The 15,611-nt window shown below is 41.3% G+C and overlaps 1 protein-coding gene and 1 long non-coding RNA gene across 4 annotated transcripts in view; one reads left to right on the top strand and one right to left on the bottom strand.

Moving 5' to 3' along the window:
* ZNF200 (zinc finger protein 200) lies at positions 1-15,083 on the top strand. Its single transcript, XM_025916752.2, has 5 exons — positions 1-260; positions 1,006-1,336; positions 1,941-2,032; positions 2,377-2,497; positions 14,302-15,083. The coding sequence occupies exons 2-5, from the start codon at positions 1,090-1,092 to the stop codon at positions 15,051-15,053; spliced, it is 1,212 nt and encodes a 403-aa protein (XP_025772537.1). The 5' UTR covers positions 1-260; positions 1,006-1,089; the 3' UTR covers positions 15,054-15,083.
* LOC147573180 (uncharacterized) overlaps positions 8,909-15,611 on the bottom strand; it is a 20,111-nt gene continuing 13,408 nt past the window's right edge. For 2 of the 3 annotated variants that reach the window (XR_015245497.1, XR_015245498.1), the window contains 2 exons: positions 12,934-14,343; positions 8,909-10,219 (listed from right to left, as the gene is read on the bottom strand). This is a non-coding gene — a long non-coding RNA (uncharacterized LOC147573180). Of the gene's footprint in view, positions 10,220-12,933; positions 15,402-15,611 lie in introns of all 3 variants that reach the window. The other variant, XR_015245496.1, reaches the window with a different exon arrangement.

The following is a 15,611-nucleotide window of genomic DNA, read 5'->3' on the forward strand; positions in this document are numbered from 1 at the left end:
AGACCAGGCTTCCGCACCGGAAGCGAAGTACCGGTCGTGACGTAGCAGCTGCGGGGGCACCCGGTCTCCCAGAAGGCACCGCGCCCGGCCGTGCTCCTGAACTGACGGCGGCGCTCGCCAATAGTCGCCGGCGGCCTGTGAGGGCACTCCGAAGGGCGAGGGGAGGGCTTGGCCTCTCGCGCCTAGTTTCCCCGTGTCTCTGCGCCTGGGTCTGTGGACCGTCCCCTGCAAGCTCCCAGAGGCGGCACAGCCCCCGAGAGGTGAGGGGCTCCGCGAGGGCGGGAACCAGGCTGACGCGGCCTCTAGGGAGCAGAGCTTGGTCCGTTGCTGGGAGTGCCTGACCGGCTGGGGAGCCGGGAACGTACCCCGGGCAATGCCGCTGGCTGGTCGTTGTGGTAAAGGTGCCCCTTGGCCGGTGGGAGAGGCTCCAGAGTGGGCCTGGCCTGCCGGCCCCTACTGGGATGTCCCTTGCCGCTCTCACCGGGGCTCTCACGGCGGAAAAGAGTCAGCAGGCCATGTATGGACAGCTCTTGGGGCCTTGCGATTGCTCCTTGAGCCATCAACTGCCCCCCTCCCTCCCCGAAGGGCATCTGAGGGACCCGGGGTCCTAGGTGCGCATTACGGCTTGATTCAGTGGCCAGGCCAACTTATAAGCAGATGCCCTTGGTGTCGGACCCCAGGTGTCCTGTCTTCTAGCCCATCGCTCTTCCTACCTGCTTGAGTTCACCCGCTCTTCCCAGTGGAGTTTGCATCTCCTATTTCTCGGGAGGATGACCCTTGAGGTTTGGACATCGTCCGGCTTTCATTCTCAGATCTTCCTTTCAGGCCAAGCTTGTTAAGAGTGTCTAGTTCAGGGACCTTCCGTTTCAGTTAGGAGTTCCCCCACCCCAGCTTACCTTTCCTTCCGCTTTACATTTCGTGTGGCCTCACTCTCCAGGCCGCATACTGGGGTGCAGGCATGCCTACCTGGTTTTGTGGGTAACCCATGGTTTCTCTTGTCTGCAGCTTGGCTATCTGACAGATTTCCTTCGGTAAGAGGGGACTCCTGAAGCTCTGCAAAACGAGTGTGGTGTGTGATTTCAAGGCGTGATGGCTGCAAAAGTGGTTCCAATGCCCCTAAAGCCAAAGCGGTCCTTTATACTGAGAGTTCCTCCGGACTCCAAGCTGGGCCAAGACCTACTTCGAGATGCTACTAGTGGGCCCAAGACCATCCACCAGCTAGTTCTGGAGCACTTCCTCACCTTCTTGCCCAAGCCAAGCGTGGTGCAGCCCAATCAGAAAGTCAAGGAGACTTTGGTTATTATGAAGGATGTGAGCTCAAACTTTCAGAACAGATGTAAGAAGTATATGCTGTTTCACTAGAAGAGAAGAGAATGGTATTGGGGTCTGAAATAGGTTTTCATGTTAGTAATGAATTCAGGTTAGGATAGTGGGTATTGAAAAAAAGGAGTGGATTTTAATAAGTCAACATACTGGGGAGAGGGAGTATTTTTTTTCTCAAGCTGGCGCTTGAGTGGATTGCTGGGTGTATGTAAAGCCATGGAATAAACTGTGTGTAACTTTCCATAGTGGAGGGGGAGTGTATATCGTTTTACCATAAAGAAATTTGGATGAATTGTTTAATTGACTGCCGTTTATGTGGAATTTTGGAAATTTTGTGCTTGTTATGGGCATCTCCAGACTTTACCCTCCCCTTTACTAGTGAAGAGAATTTAAAAAACCCTTAAGGGAATCATTCTTTTCATAATGAGGAGACCCTAGATACAGGTTCAAGACCCTGTGATTTATGGCTTGAGCTCTTCCCTGGGCTCACAGAAGCTGAAAAAAAACCATGAGTTGCCTTCTGAGGGAGTGAGGACAGTGTGGCCTCAAGGTGTGGTTAGGGTTTCCATATTAGAATCACTGACATTTCCATTAACTACAGCTTCCTCTTTCCCCAGTGCAACCTCATCCCATAGTGAAGCTTCTACCCAGAGAAGGAATCCAGCAGAAACAGGACACATTGTCTCTGTATCTGAAAACTGAGCCTGAGGTGGGTTCGGTTTTCCCATTCACTGTTTTGAGTACATCACTTTCTCTGCTCTTACAGCCCTCCCCGCTCAGTCAACCCATATATATGTATTTAAAAAAAAAAAAAAAAAAAGACATACCCTTGTAAGGAGAGTGGGCTTGTTTTCATTGCCTCTTTGGATGTTTCTCTTCTGCTTATCCTTTGGCTCCTGTCTGAGCCTGGGTTTCCTGTCTGCTGCATCTGTGTAGGATTTATAGGTCCCTTTCACCTTCCCTTCCCTGATCCTTGGGTTCCAGCCTATTTTACCAGCAAGGATGTCAAACAACCTCTGTTATTAAGAGGAATGGGGTCTATTGCTCTTTCAGGAACTGGTGGTCTTTGAGGATTTGAATGTATTTCACTCCCAAGAAGAATGTGTGAGCCTAGATGCTACTCAACAACCCACCTCAGAGAAGGAAGACAGTGTTGGGGAGATGATGTTATTGGGTAAGAAATCTTGTGTGTTCATATTGAATGCTATGGAAAAAGCATGTTCTTCTATTTCATCAGACTTTTTACTTATTTATTTTTTAAATGTTTATTTTAATTTTGAGAGAGAGAGAGTGAGCAGGGGAAGGGCAGAGAGCGAGGGAGAAAGAATCCCAAGCAGGCTCCGTGCTGCCAGCACAGAGCCCGATGTGGAGCTCAAACTCACGAACTGCGAGACCATGATCTGAGCTGAAATCAAGAATTACATGCTTGGGGTGCCTGGGTGGCTCAGTCAGTTAAGCGTCTGACTTCGGCTCAGGTTATGATCTCGCAGTTTGTGGGTTTGAGCCCCACGTTGGGCTCTGTGCTGACAGCTCAGAGCCTGGAGCCTGCTTTGGAGTCTGTCTCTCTCTCTGTCTATGAAAAATAAACATAAAAAAAAAATTGGATGCTTAACCAACTGAGCCACCTAGGCACCCTTCATCAGCCTTTTTAAACACCTGATTAACACACTAGCTAACGTACATGTTCACACTCGTTTAATTTTTATTCCATGTGGCAGAGCTTGCACCAGCTGTGGGTGGCCATTTTTTGTGTATCTTTAGGGCAGCAGTGGTGGAGGGGACTTCTCTTGGTAAGCAAGACCTAGAGCTCATGTACTGACATCAAATATTCAAACAGATAAAAAATGCAGCCAGGTTGTTTCTCAATCCATTTTCTGGATCTAGTGCTAATCTCCCAACATGTGTATTTTAAATTGTGTTTTCATTGGGTGCATGAGTCTTTTTTTCCTTGATGTCCAAAGGCTAAGAAGTCTACTAGTGTGAATGAAAATATATCACACCATTGGTAGAAATGGTATCTAGCACTTAGTACTTGTGTGTTATTATGTACTAGGCACTAGTCTAAGTGCTTTGCGTGCATTTATTACCTCATGTATTTCTCACAATACTGTAGGACGTAGGAATTACTACTATTTTAAGATGGTGAAACTAAAGCAGAAAAATGTCAATTGCTAAAGGTCACACAGCAGTAGTTGGCAGAGCAGGGATCTGGACTCAGGGATTCTAACACCAGAGCCTGCAGCCTTAGCCCAGAGTTGTACCACCTTCCTGATGCATTTCTCACAATTGTTTCAGTGAGTTTCCTGTATGGTTGGTGAATGGATCCTTCTTCATTTCTGCTTACTTCCCAGTAATGGTTAAGCAGCATTCGCAAATGAGAATACTGCATACGCACTCATGTGGCAGCAGTTCTCTGAAGCTGTTGAGAGATGATTCAGCCTTTCTCTACAAATACACTGCTACCCAAGAGTGACCAGCCTTCAAAAATCGCTTTGCTGAGCGCCTAATACTTCTTACTTTGCCTTCAGGGCTGTTTGCTTCTGAGGCTGAAGCAGAGCAGAAAGTGGATTTTGTGAGTTGCCTGGGGTGACAAAAATCCATGGCTGTTGAACTCTAGTTGTCTTATGCTGTATGGTCAGGGTAGTAGTACATACTGAGCCTGCTTAATTTTCCACAAGTTATTCTATGTAGTATTTTTTGTTAAGCATATATATACATATTTATAATAATAATAATAATTATTATTATTATTATTTAGAGAGAAAAGAAAGCTCACGAGGAGGGGAGAGTCTCAGAGGGGGAGAGAGAATCTTAAGCAGTCCCCATGCTCAGGGCAGAGCCCGACATGGTGTTCAATCCCATTACACTGGGATCATGACCTGAGCTGAGATCAAGAGTCAGACACTTAACTAACTGAGCCACAAAGACACAGACACACACACACACACACATTTTCTTAAAGTAAATTCTGTGCCCAGAATGGGGCTTGAACTTATGGCCCTGAGATCAAACATCGCATGCTGTACAGACTGAGCCAGCCAGGCACCCCTGTTTTTCTTTGCTTGTTTTTTTTAATTCAAGTTAACATATAGTGTAGTATTGGTTTCACAAGTAGAATTTAGTTATTCATCACTTAGACATAATACCAGAGCTCATCCCAGCAAGAGCCCTGCTTAAATGCCCATCACCCATTTAGCCCACCTCCCCTTGACCAACCCTGTTTGTTCTCTGTATTTAAGAGTCTCCTAGGATTTGTCTCCCTCTCTGTTTTTATCTTATTTTTCCTTTCCTTCTCCTGTATTTATTTGTTTCTTAAATTCCACACGAGTGAAATCATATGATCTCTGTCTCTGACTTATGTTGCTTAGCATAATACACTCTAGTTTCATCCACGTTATTGCAAATGGCAAGATTTCATTCTTTTTGATTGCTGAGTAATATTCCATTATATATATATTTAATATTCCAATATATATGTATTATACTACATCTTCTTTATCCATTCATCAATAGATGGACATTTAGGCTGTTTCAATAATTTGGCTATTGTTGATAACGCTGCTATAAACATTGGGGTGCATGTGCCCCTCCAAATCAGCATTTTTGTATCCTTTGGATAAATACCTAGTAGTGCACTGCTGGGTTGTAGGATAATTCTATTTTTTAACTTTTTTTTTTTTCCTAAGTTTACTTATTTATCTTGAGAGAGCAAGAACACACAGGAGGGGCAGAGAGAGAATCCAAAGCAGGCCCCGCACTGTTAATGCAGAGCCCAATGCAGGGCTTGAACTCACACACTGCAAGATCATGACCTGAGCCATAATCAAGAGATGGATGCTTAACTGAGCCACCCACACGTCCCTGTTTTTAACTTTTTGAGGACCCTCCATACTGTTTTCCAGAGTGGCTGCCCCAGTTTGCATTCCCACCAGCAGTGTAAAAGGGTCCCTCTTTCTCCACATCCTTGCCAACATCTGTCGTTGCCCGAGTTGTTCATTTTAGCCATTCTAACAGGTGTGAGGTGGTATCTCATTGTGGTTTTGATTTGTATTTCCCTGATGATGAGTGATGTTGAGCATTTTTTCAGGTATCTGTTAGCCATCTGGATGTCTTTGGAAAAGTGCCTATTCATGTCTTTTGCCCATTTCTTCACTGGATTATTTGTTTTTTGGGTTTTGAGTTTGATAAGTTCTTTATAGAGTTTGGTTACTAACCCTTAATCGGATATGTCATTTGCAAATATCTTCTCCCATTCTGTCGATTGCCTTTTAGTTTTATTGATTGTTTCCTTCACTGTACAGAAGGTTTTTATCTTGATGAGGTCCCAATAAGTTCATTTTTGCTTTTGTTTCCCTTGGCTCTGGACACATGTCTAGTAAAAAGTTGATGTAGCCAAGGTCAGAGAGGTTGCTGCCTGTTTTCTCCTGTAGGATTTTGATGGTTTCCTGTTTTACCTTTAGGTCTTTCGTCCATTTTGAATTTATTTTTGTGTTTGGTGTAAGAAAGTGGTCGAGTTTTCCCAACACCATTTGCTAAAGAGACTTTTTTCTATTTTGTCAAAGATTAGTTGGCCATATGTTTGTGGGTCTATTTCAGGGTTCTCCATTCTGTTCAATTGATATATGTGTCTGTTTTTGTGCCAGTACCATACTGTCTTGATGATTATAGCTTTGTCATACAACTTGAAGTCTGGAATTGTGTTGCCTCCAGATTTGGTTCTCTTTTGCAACATTACTTTGGCTATTCGGGGGATTTTCTGGTTCCATACAAATTTTAGGATTGTTCTAGCTCTGTGATGAATGCTGGTGTTATTTTGATAGGGATTGCATTGAATGTGTAGACTGCTTTGGGTAGTATCGACAGTTTAACAATATTTGTCCTTCCAATCCATGAGCATGGAATGCTTTTCCATTTCTTTGTGTCGTCTTCAATTTCTTTCATAAGCTTTCTATAGTTTTTAGTGTAGAGATCTATTACCTCTTTGGTTAGGTTTACTCCTAGCTATCTTAAGGTTTTTGGTGCAATTGTAAATGCGATCGACTCTTGATTTCTCTTCCTGATGCTTCATTATTGGTGTAAAGAAGTGCAACACATTTCTCTACGTTGAGTTTATATCCTGCAGCTTTGCTGAATTTATGTGTCTTTTCTAACAATTTTTTCGCTGGCATCTTTTGGGTTTCCACATAGAGTATCTTGTTGCCTACGAAGAGTGAACATTTGACTTCTTCCTTGCCAATTTGTATGCCTTTTATTTTTGTTGTTGTCGTCGTCATTGTCTGATTGCTGAGGCTGGGATTTCCAGTACTACGTTGAACAACAGTGGTGAGAATGTACATAGCCGTCATGTTCCTGACCTTAAGGGAAAAGCTATCAGTTTTTTCCCATTGAGGATATTAGACTAATGTTTTCTTATTGTAGGGAAGAACATAAAGAGATCGGATTTATTACACTGACTTTTTCTTCAGTCTTGGGTAAAACTAGCATTTATTTTAGGTGACTGGTTGGTGGGTAGGTTGTCAATTCCAGGAACACTTTGGCCATAGACCTTGAGGCCCTGAGGCCCAATTCTCACCCCTTCCGTTCCCCTCCCTTGCCTATACCACAAAGCTGAAGATTTAAACTTAGAATCATTCACTAACATTTAATAAATGCTACTTGCTTTTTCCTTAGGCAGGGTTGAATTCTGGAGTTATCAGTGAGTTAAAATGATACATAGTGCTCCATTCCTGCCCTCCAAAGCTTCCAGTTAAAGAATAAACTTATCTTAAAAGATAAGTCATTCACCTAAAAAGATAAGCAGTATGGGGGCGCCTGAGTGTCTCAGTCAGTAAAGCGTCTGATTCTTGGTTTTGACTCAAGACATGATCTCAGTTTCGTGGGTTTGAGCCTTGCGTTGCGCTCTGTCTGCACTGGCAGCACAGAGCCTGCTTGGGATTCTCTCTCCTTCTCTCTCTGCGCCTCCCCACCTCATGCTGTCTCTGTCTCTCTCTAAATAAATAAAGTTTCTGAAAAAGTAAAAAAAAATTTTTAATGTTTATTTTTTGAGAGAGACATAGAGTGCGAGCAGGAAAGGGGCAGAGAGAGAGGGAGACATAGAATCTGAAGCAGGCTCCAGGCTCTGAGCTGTCAGCACAGAGCCCAACATGGGGCTTGAACTTAGAAACCATGAGATCATGACCTGAGCCAAAGTCAAACACTTAACCAACTGAGCCACCCAGGTGCCCCTAAAAAAATTTTTTTAATAAAAAAAGATAAGCAGTGTGAAAGCATTTTAACTATAAAGAGCTATGAGAAGGTCAAGGCCAGATTTGGAAGTAGGAATAGAGTTTAGAAGAAGATGGATTTGATTTTAGATGAGATTGAATCCATGATAGGAAATAAAATGAGATTATTTTTTGGGTACTTGAACATTAGAAATTGGAGGTCACATGTAGAGATCTGGGAGTCAGTAACATTTGGTCAGTTTGGAAAGGGAAAAGTGTAATGGAATGAACCTTGTGGGGAAAGGAATCACAGGAGTGTCCTTGACCGAGGAGGACAGATGTGTGTCTCAACTCAAGTGAGCCACATAAAACAACTAAAAATGTAGAAAAAAATTCTTAAACACACTCTCAGTGAGACAGTTCTTATGTTTGTATCTGACGTCTCCTGTGGCAAGAGAATATAAACCTTTTCAAGATTGTCTACTTACTATGGAAGAAAGAAAGATTCAGTAGATTCCAAAAAGTAGAAATAACACAGTAGGATCTATCACAATGTGATACAACTAGAAGGTAAAAATGAAACTTGGGGGGAAAAGGTCCCTTTCACCTAGAAATTTTAAAACTATTAAGTAACCTTGGATTAGAGGGGAAGTACAAATTAAAGTTACATAACGTTTGGAGACTATACTCTGTGTCAGCATCTACAGTATAACCTAAAGTGGCACTCAGAAGAAAATCTACGCCTGTATAAACACACACATTAAGTTAGAAAAATGAAAGTAGGGGCACCTGGGTAGATCACTGGGTTGAGCATCCGACTTCGGCTCAGGTCATGATCTCATGGTTCATGGGTTCAAGACCCGCATTGGGCTCTGTGCTGAACACTTGCTCAGAGCCTGGAGCCTGCTTCAGATTCTGTGTGTCCTTCTCTCTCTGCCCCTCCCCCACTCATGCTCTGTCTCACTCTCTCAAAAAAATAAATAAATGTAAAAAAAATTAGAAAGAAAGAAAAATTAAGCCTCTGGTTCAAAGTTAGGAAAACAGTACAATGAAGGAAAACAGAAAGAAAGTATTAGTAAATACAAAATTGGAAATCAGTAAGTTAGAAATAGAGGCACTAATACGTAGAAAGATTTAAACAGAAGTAGATAAACCAGTTTCCATAGAGGAAGTTGGAATTGTCAAAAAAAACTAGCCCCCAACCCAGGGAAAGGACCCTCAGTTTCATAGGAAATTCTTACAAAGCTTTAACAATTGTACAATTTAAATGCTACGAAAATTTTCAGAGTGAAAAAAAAGGAAAACTTCCAAATTCTTCTTATGAAACTAGTGTGACAAAGATACTACAATCTGATAAAAAAAACCATCCTGACCAAGGAAGATTTATTCCAGGAATGCAAAAGCGATTTAATAATAGAAAGCCTATTATATTTTATAGTAAAGGAGAAAAATCCTATGATCAATTTCATAGTTACTGAAAAGATATTTGACAAAATACCAATGCCTTGTGCCTTCTTCACAAAAACACTGAACAAAACAGTAACTAATGGATACCTCCCTTATGGGATATGCATCCTTTCGGTCTGGAAGGACCGAAACACTGGAAACACTGGAAGGCATTCCCACTAAAATCAGGACAACAACAAAGCCCACTATCACTACTACTGTCTAATACTGTGTTTTAGGTATTGGCCAGAGCAGTTAAATGACAAAGAAATTAAATGTTTAAGAATTTAAGAATCTATTATATATGATATAATTGTGTAACTAGAAAACCCCAGGAAGTGTCTGAAAATTATAAATAATAAAAGCATTCAGTAAGGCAGTGGGATGAAAAATGATTATATGAAAATCATTAACTTTCATATATGCAGTCATTTAGAAATTATAAAAATAGGAACAAACAAGATTAAACACCTAGAAATAAACTGAAGAAACATGCAGAAATTATGAGGAAAACTTCAAAACATTTCTAAAGGACAAAGAAGTAGATCTGAATGAATGGGAAGAAATACCATGTTGGCCAGGAAGATTTAACATTAAAAGGTCAGTTCTCCCCAAGTTCATTCATGAAGTGAAGGTAATCCCTTTAATAATGCCCGTAGGATTTTTCCCCCTGGTACTGCACAATCTGATCTCTAATTCAAATGGAAATAAATAAATACAATGACCAGGAAAATTGAAAAGAGCAGCGAAGCAGGGGAGCTCATAAAAGGTGTTGGGACAACCCAGCCATTTGATGCATCATACTTTGTACCCCAAGAGAAAGACCAACAGATTCGCTTAGGAATACAAATGACCCATAAACACATGAAAAGCTGTCCAGCCCAACTCATAATTAGAAATGCAGATTAAACCTTTGCCAAATTACCATCTTTTTTCATCCATCAGATTTCTAGAAATCCAATAACAACACACTGGTGGTGAGTGTGTTGAGAAATAAGTATAATACTGGCGGACATGCAGAATGACTCCCTATATATGGCAGTCTAATTACCAGTATTAAAGATGCATTCACTGGGGCGCCTGGATGGCTCAGTTGGCTAAGTGTCGGACTTCGGCTCAGGTGATGATCTCGCAGTTTGTGAGTTCGAGCCCCTTGCGGGCTCTCTGCTGATGGCTCAGAGCCTGGAGCCTGCTTCGGGTTCTGTGTGTCTCTCTCTGCCCCTCCCCTGCTCATGCTCTGTTTCTCTCTGTCTCAAAAACAAAACAAAACAAAACCAGATGCATTCACCTTTGAAAACAATCCTGGTGTCTCTGGTTGAATATGATGTGTCCACATAGCATACCAAGGTAATCTCTATGCACTGGAATATAATGATCAAAATAAAGCAAGTACCAGACATATACACAGTATACTACCTTTTATATAAGAAAAGAGGAGAAAAGAAAATATGTCACCTAGATAAACAATGAAAAAATAAAAAGAAACTAATAAAACTGGTGTCTGTCTGTGGGGGCTAGTAGAATGGATGGGGATAGGGACTGGAGGAAGGCTCCTTAGCGTACACCTTTTCACATTGAGTTTTGCACCATGTAACTATATTAGCTACTAAATTTTTTTATCATAAAAAATAGTACACTAAAGGAATATAAGATATATTCATTGACACTCAGGAAAATCAGAAAAATTCCTATGAGTTTTGATGAATTGTCTTCAAAACAGGTAGCCCTTTACTATAACATGACATTTATGGTCATTCATCAAACACTGATGGTAATTCTTTAAAAATGAGAATAACGGGTGCCTGCGTGGCTTAGTCAGTTACAAGTCCGACTTCAGCTCAGGTCACAATCTCATGGTCATGAGTTCAAACCCCGCATCAGGCTCTCTCCTCTCAGCCCAGAGCCCACTTCGAATCCTCTCTCTCTCTCTCTCTCTCTCTCTCTCTCTCTCTCTCTCTTTCTCTCTCTCTCTCTCTCTGCCCCTTCCCAGCTTGCTCTCTCAAAAATAAACAAACATTAAAAATAAAATTATATGGGGCGCCTGGGTGGCGCAGTCAGTTAAGCGTCCGACTTCAGCCAGGTCACGATCTCGCGGTCCGTGAGTTCGAGCCCCGCATCGGGCTCTGGGCTGGTGGCTCGGAGCCTGGAGCCTGTTTCCGATTCTGTGTCTCCCTCTCTCTCTGCCCCTCCCCCGTTCATGCTCTGTCTCTCTGTGTCCCAAAAATAAATAAAAACGTGGAAAAAAAAATTTTTTTAAATAAAATTATGAAAATGAAATAAGGAAACCTGCCATCACTATTACTAACTAGATAAGGCAAAAAGATAAGGGGTTAAGAAGAATAAATATTGGAACCAAAATATGGTTTGTATTTAGAAAATCTAAAAGGACCAACAAAAACACTATATTTAATAGTTTTAAAGTAGGTAAATAGGGAATGTATAACAATAGCATTCTTTTTTTTTTAATTTTTTTTTTAACGTTTATTTATTTTAGAGACAGAGCATGAACGGGGGAGGGTCAGAGAGAGGGAGACACAGAATCTGAAACAGGCTCTAGGCTCTGAGCTGTCAGCACAGAGCCCGACATGGGGCTCGAACTTATGGACCGCGGGATCATGACCTGAGCTGAAGTCGGCCGCTTAACCGACTGAGCCACCCAGGCGCCCCAACAATAGCATTCTTAAATTAACAAAATGGGGGCGCCTGGGTGACTCGGTCGGTTAAGCATCCAACTTCAGCTTAGGTCATGATCTCATAGTTCATGGGTTCGAGCCCCTCATCAGGCTCCACACTGATAGTGCAGAGCCTGCTTGGGATTCTCTCTGACCCTCATGCTTTTTCACTCTGTCAAAATAAATAAATTTTTTAAAAAATTAACATGGGCACCTGGGTGTCTCAGTCAGTTAAGCATCCAACTTCATCTCAGGTCATGATCTCACAGTTCGCGGGTTTGAGCCCCTCATCGGGCTCAAAGCCTGGAGCCTGCTTCGTATTCTGTATCCTCCCCCACTCTGCCCCTCCCCACTCATGTTCTGTCTGTCTCTCTCAAAGATAAACATTAAAAAAATGTTTATTAAAAAATTAACAAAATGATGGAAGCTGTCATTCAGAATGGCTATAAAATAGGAGTGAACCACAGATGTTTCATTGGTAAATATAAAAGATTCTTTTTTTTTTTTTTTTTTTTAAGTTTCTTTATTTTTAACAGAGACAGAGTGCAAGATCATGACCTGGGCCGCAGTCGGATGCTTAACCGACTGAGCTACCCAGGTGCCCCTATAAAAGATTCTTAAATATCGGAGAGACACAGATGTAAATGGGAAAACAAATCGTGTAAAGATATTGGTGCTCTCCAAATTTATTTACACTGTAGGTAACAGAGTCAAAATTTTCAATAGGATATTCTGGCTGGTTTTACCAATATTAGACATGTTACAAACAATAACATACAGTGTGATACTAAACTCCAAATGTATTAAAAGTTAACTGTAGGGACGCCTGGGTGGCTCAGTCGAATAAGTGTCCAACTCTTGGTTTTGACTCAGGTCATGATCTCAGAGTTTGTGACTTCAAGCCCCGCATATGGCTCCACACTGTCGATGCTTGGGATTCTTTCTCCCTCCCTCTCTCTCTGCCCCTCCCCTGCTCATGCCCTCTCTCTCAAAATTAATAAATAAACTTAAAAAAAAGAGTTAACTGTAAAAGTAAGTCATAAAGGAATGGCTAGAGAATAGAACATTTATCTGATTTTGAAAGACTGATACTTTTTGATGGTTTTAAGTTGTGGAGTTACAGAGGTAGGCTTCAGTTAAATATTTACATTAGTAGTGACTGCCTACACAGAGATTAAGATTTGCAAAATGTAAAATTTATTTAAATTTATGAGTCTCTCAGCCCAATAAATTAGTGGTTTGTAGTAACAAAGTGCAAAATAAAGCTACAACGAGAAACCATTTTATACCTATTAAATGCTGACAAGATTAGGTAAAATTGATACCCATATCTTGATGCTTGTGCTGAAATTGGTACAGCTTCTTTTGAAAGAAATATGGCAGTCAGTGTCAAGGACTGTGATAAAAATTGCCATATGCTTTGACTCAGCATTTTCATTACCTAAGGGAATAAATGAAAAAGAAAACGTCTGTTAGTGTGAAACTACTAATCCAGCAAAGATTCCTATCACAGATCTGTGGTTAGCTGTCTATCTAAGAGGTTGACTTAGCCCTTTAATATCCATAAGTTGCCCAGAGTCTAGGGGGTCCCTTGTTGCTCTACCTTTTCACAGCATACTTTTCTTTTTTTAGTTTGTTACTTAATCTTTGTAGTTATTTTACACAGACTTCTTTCGGAGGTAATAAATACAGAAAACCCTACAGATCAAAAGTGTACGCCTCACGGTTTCACAAAATGTACACATCTGTCTGACCATCACTCAGACCATTCCTGGCATCCAAGAGGTCCCTTTTGTGCCCACTGCCCAGTTACTACTCCCCTTTCTCCCCCAAAAAGACCACTATGGGTTTCTACCATAGTTCAATCATTTGTAATCACCCTGATGCCCAAATAATCATCTACTGAGTGAACGTGATAGGCCTTCATTATTTTTGGTCATTTGAATTATTCCCACTTTTTCCCTATTATATAGGATATTACAGTATTATCTAATTCCATACTATTGTAATACTTAACGTAGTGAAAACCTAGAAGTAACTCGTTGTACCTTTCACTTACTAGCCTCCTAAAGAATGGGATGGTATACACTTGAGTATTGATGTCTTTCATCCCCTGGTCCTTAGCTCACTGTTCTACACAGAATATAAGATCAATATGAACTTCTTGAGGAATTAGTGCTTACTCAGAAAGCAAACCTTTAAAATATTTCAGTGTAGTCCCCCTCATTTCATTAAAAAAAAAAAAAAAAAAAAGGAAGAGGGTAACTGGGTGGCTCAGTCAGTTGAGCGTCCGACTCTTGATTTCTGCTCAAGTCATGATCCCAGGGTCATGGAATCGAGCCCTACATCAAGCTGCACACTGAGCATGGAGCCCACTTGGGATTCTCTCTCTCCCCCCACTTTGTCCTTCCCCCACTTGAGTGCTCTCTCTCTCTCAAAAAAAAAAAAAAAAAAATGTGTGCTTGCAATGCATTGCATAGAAAGATTTATCAGTCATATATTCCATCCACAGAGTGGAAAAGAAGTGTTGGTAACAATTATCTGCTAGTCCTCAGATTTCTGATACTCAAGATTATTGTTTGATGAGAAATCCAACTTGTTTTTTTCCTGCGGTATCATATCCCTCAAAAGTTATTCAATTCTCTTTGTTTCCACAGACAATGACATTAATCCTGAGAGTGACGATCTTCAGAAGGAACCTGGAGAGAGTGAAGATCATAGAGAAAAGACTTCAGATTGTGATGAAGTGGACTGTTCTGTGGTCTCTGAGCAATCTCCGTATTGCCATAAAGACAGACTAAGTACATCTACTCCAAAACAAAGGAAAGTGAGAAATCTTCTAGTTACTATTGAAAATGATACTCCACTAGAGGAACTCTCAAAGTATGTGGATATCAACGTGATTGCACTTACCCGAAATCGGAGAACGAGAAGATGGTACACTTGTCCATTGTGTGGGAAACAGTTTAATGAAAGTTCTTACCTTATATCCCACCAGAGGACTCACACTGGTGAAAAACCCTATGACTGTAGTCACTGTGGGAAAAGCTTCAATCATAAAACAAACCTTAATAAACATGAGCGAATCCATACAGGAGAGAAACCTTATTCATGTTCTCAGTGTGGGAAAAACTTTCGTCAGAACTCTCATCGGAGTCGCCATGAAGGAATCCATATAAGGGAGAAAATATTTAAGTGTCCAGAATGTGGGAAAACCTTCCCAGAGAATAAAGACTTTGTGCTTCATCTGCAGAGTCATGAGGCTGAGAGGCCGTATAGTTGCAAAAAATGTGGGAGAAGATTTGGTCGGCTTTCCAACTGTACCCGGCATGAAAAAACCCACTCAGCATGTAAGACACGAAAGCAGAAATGGGATCAGGAAAGGTCTGATGGTCCTGCCTTGACCTGAAATGTTTAATAGGGAATTCTAAATTCCCAGACTTCTGAAAAGATGCAGATATGTGAAAACCTCATTATAGTCAAAATTGGGAAAATACCCATCTTGGCTGAAACCTCAAAGTTTTAGAAAATTTCACAGGGAAGAAGACATTCTCAAGGGCTATACCTCAGTCAGCATCCACATTTTCTGAATTAAGGAGCTCTCTTTTGTGAACTTCTACAACAATGTACAGGCCACAGATCCCTTTTCCCCAAAAGGCTTTGAATAGGGGTCTGGAGGCCACTTACCTGCAAGGTGAACAGAGTGGCTCATGTGTATGGAAAGTGTATCCATTTTCCCCCCACATAGGAATTCACACTTGTGAAAAAAAAAATAATAATAATAATAATGCAAAAGTCCTTATCTGGAACTGTGTTCCCCTGCGAGAACCAAACTACTGATTTATTAAGCCAAGAGCTTCTATTAGCAGTTCACATAACCTTCTAAGAATACCCTGTTGAAGCTTGAGTGTTGAAAGGGATTGTTTACTTTGGAATATAGGAAAATAACAGCAAGTGAATGTCAAAG

This window comes from Puma concolor, chromosome E3, assembly GCF_028749965.1.
Source record: "Puma concolor isolate L17-30 chromosome E3, mPumCon1.1.hap2, whole genome shotgun sequence".
Lineage (NCBI taxonomy): Eukaryota > Metazoa > Chordata > Mammalia > Carnivora > Felidae > Puma > Puma concolor.

Coding starts and splice junctions, on each gene's coding strand:
- ZNF200 (XM_025916752.2), top strand. CDS start 1,090: ATGGCTGCAAAAGTGGTTCCAATGCCCCTAAAGCCAAAGCGGTCCTTT. Junction 1,337..1,940: donor CTCAAACTTTCAGAACAGAT/GTAAGAAGTATA, acceptor CTCTTTCCCCAG/TGCAACCTCATCCCATAGTG. Junction 2,498..14,301: donor TGGGGAGATGATGTTATTGG/GTAAGAAATCTT, acceptor TTGTTTCCACAG/ACAATGACATTAATCCTGAG.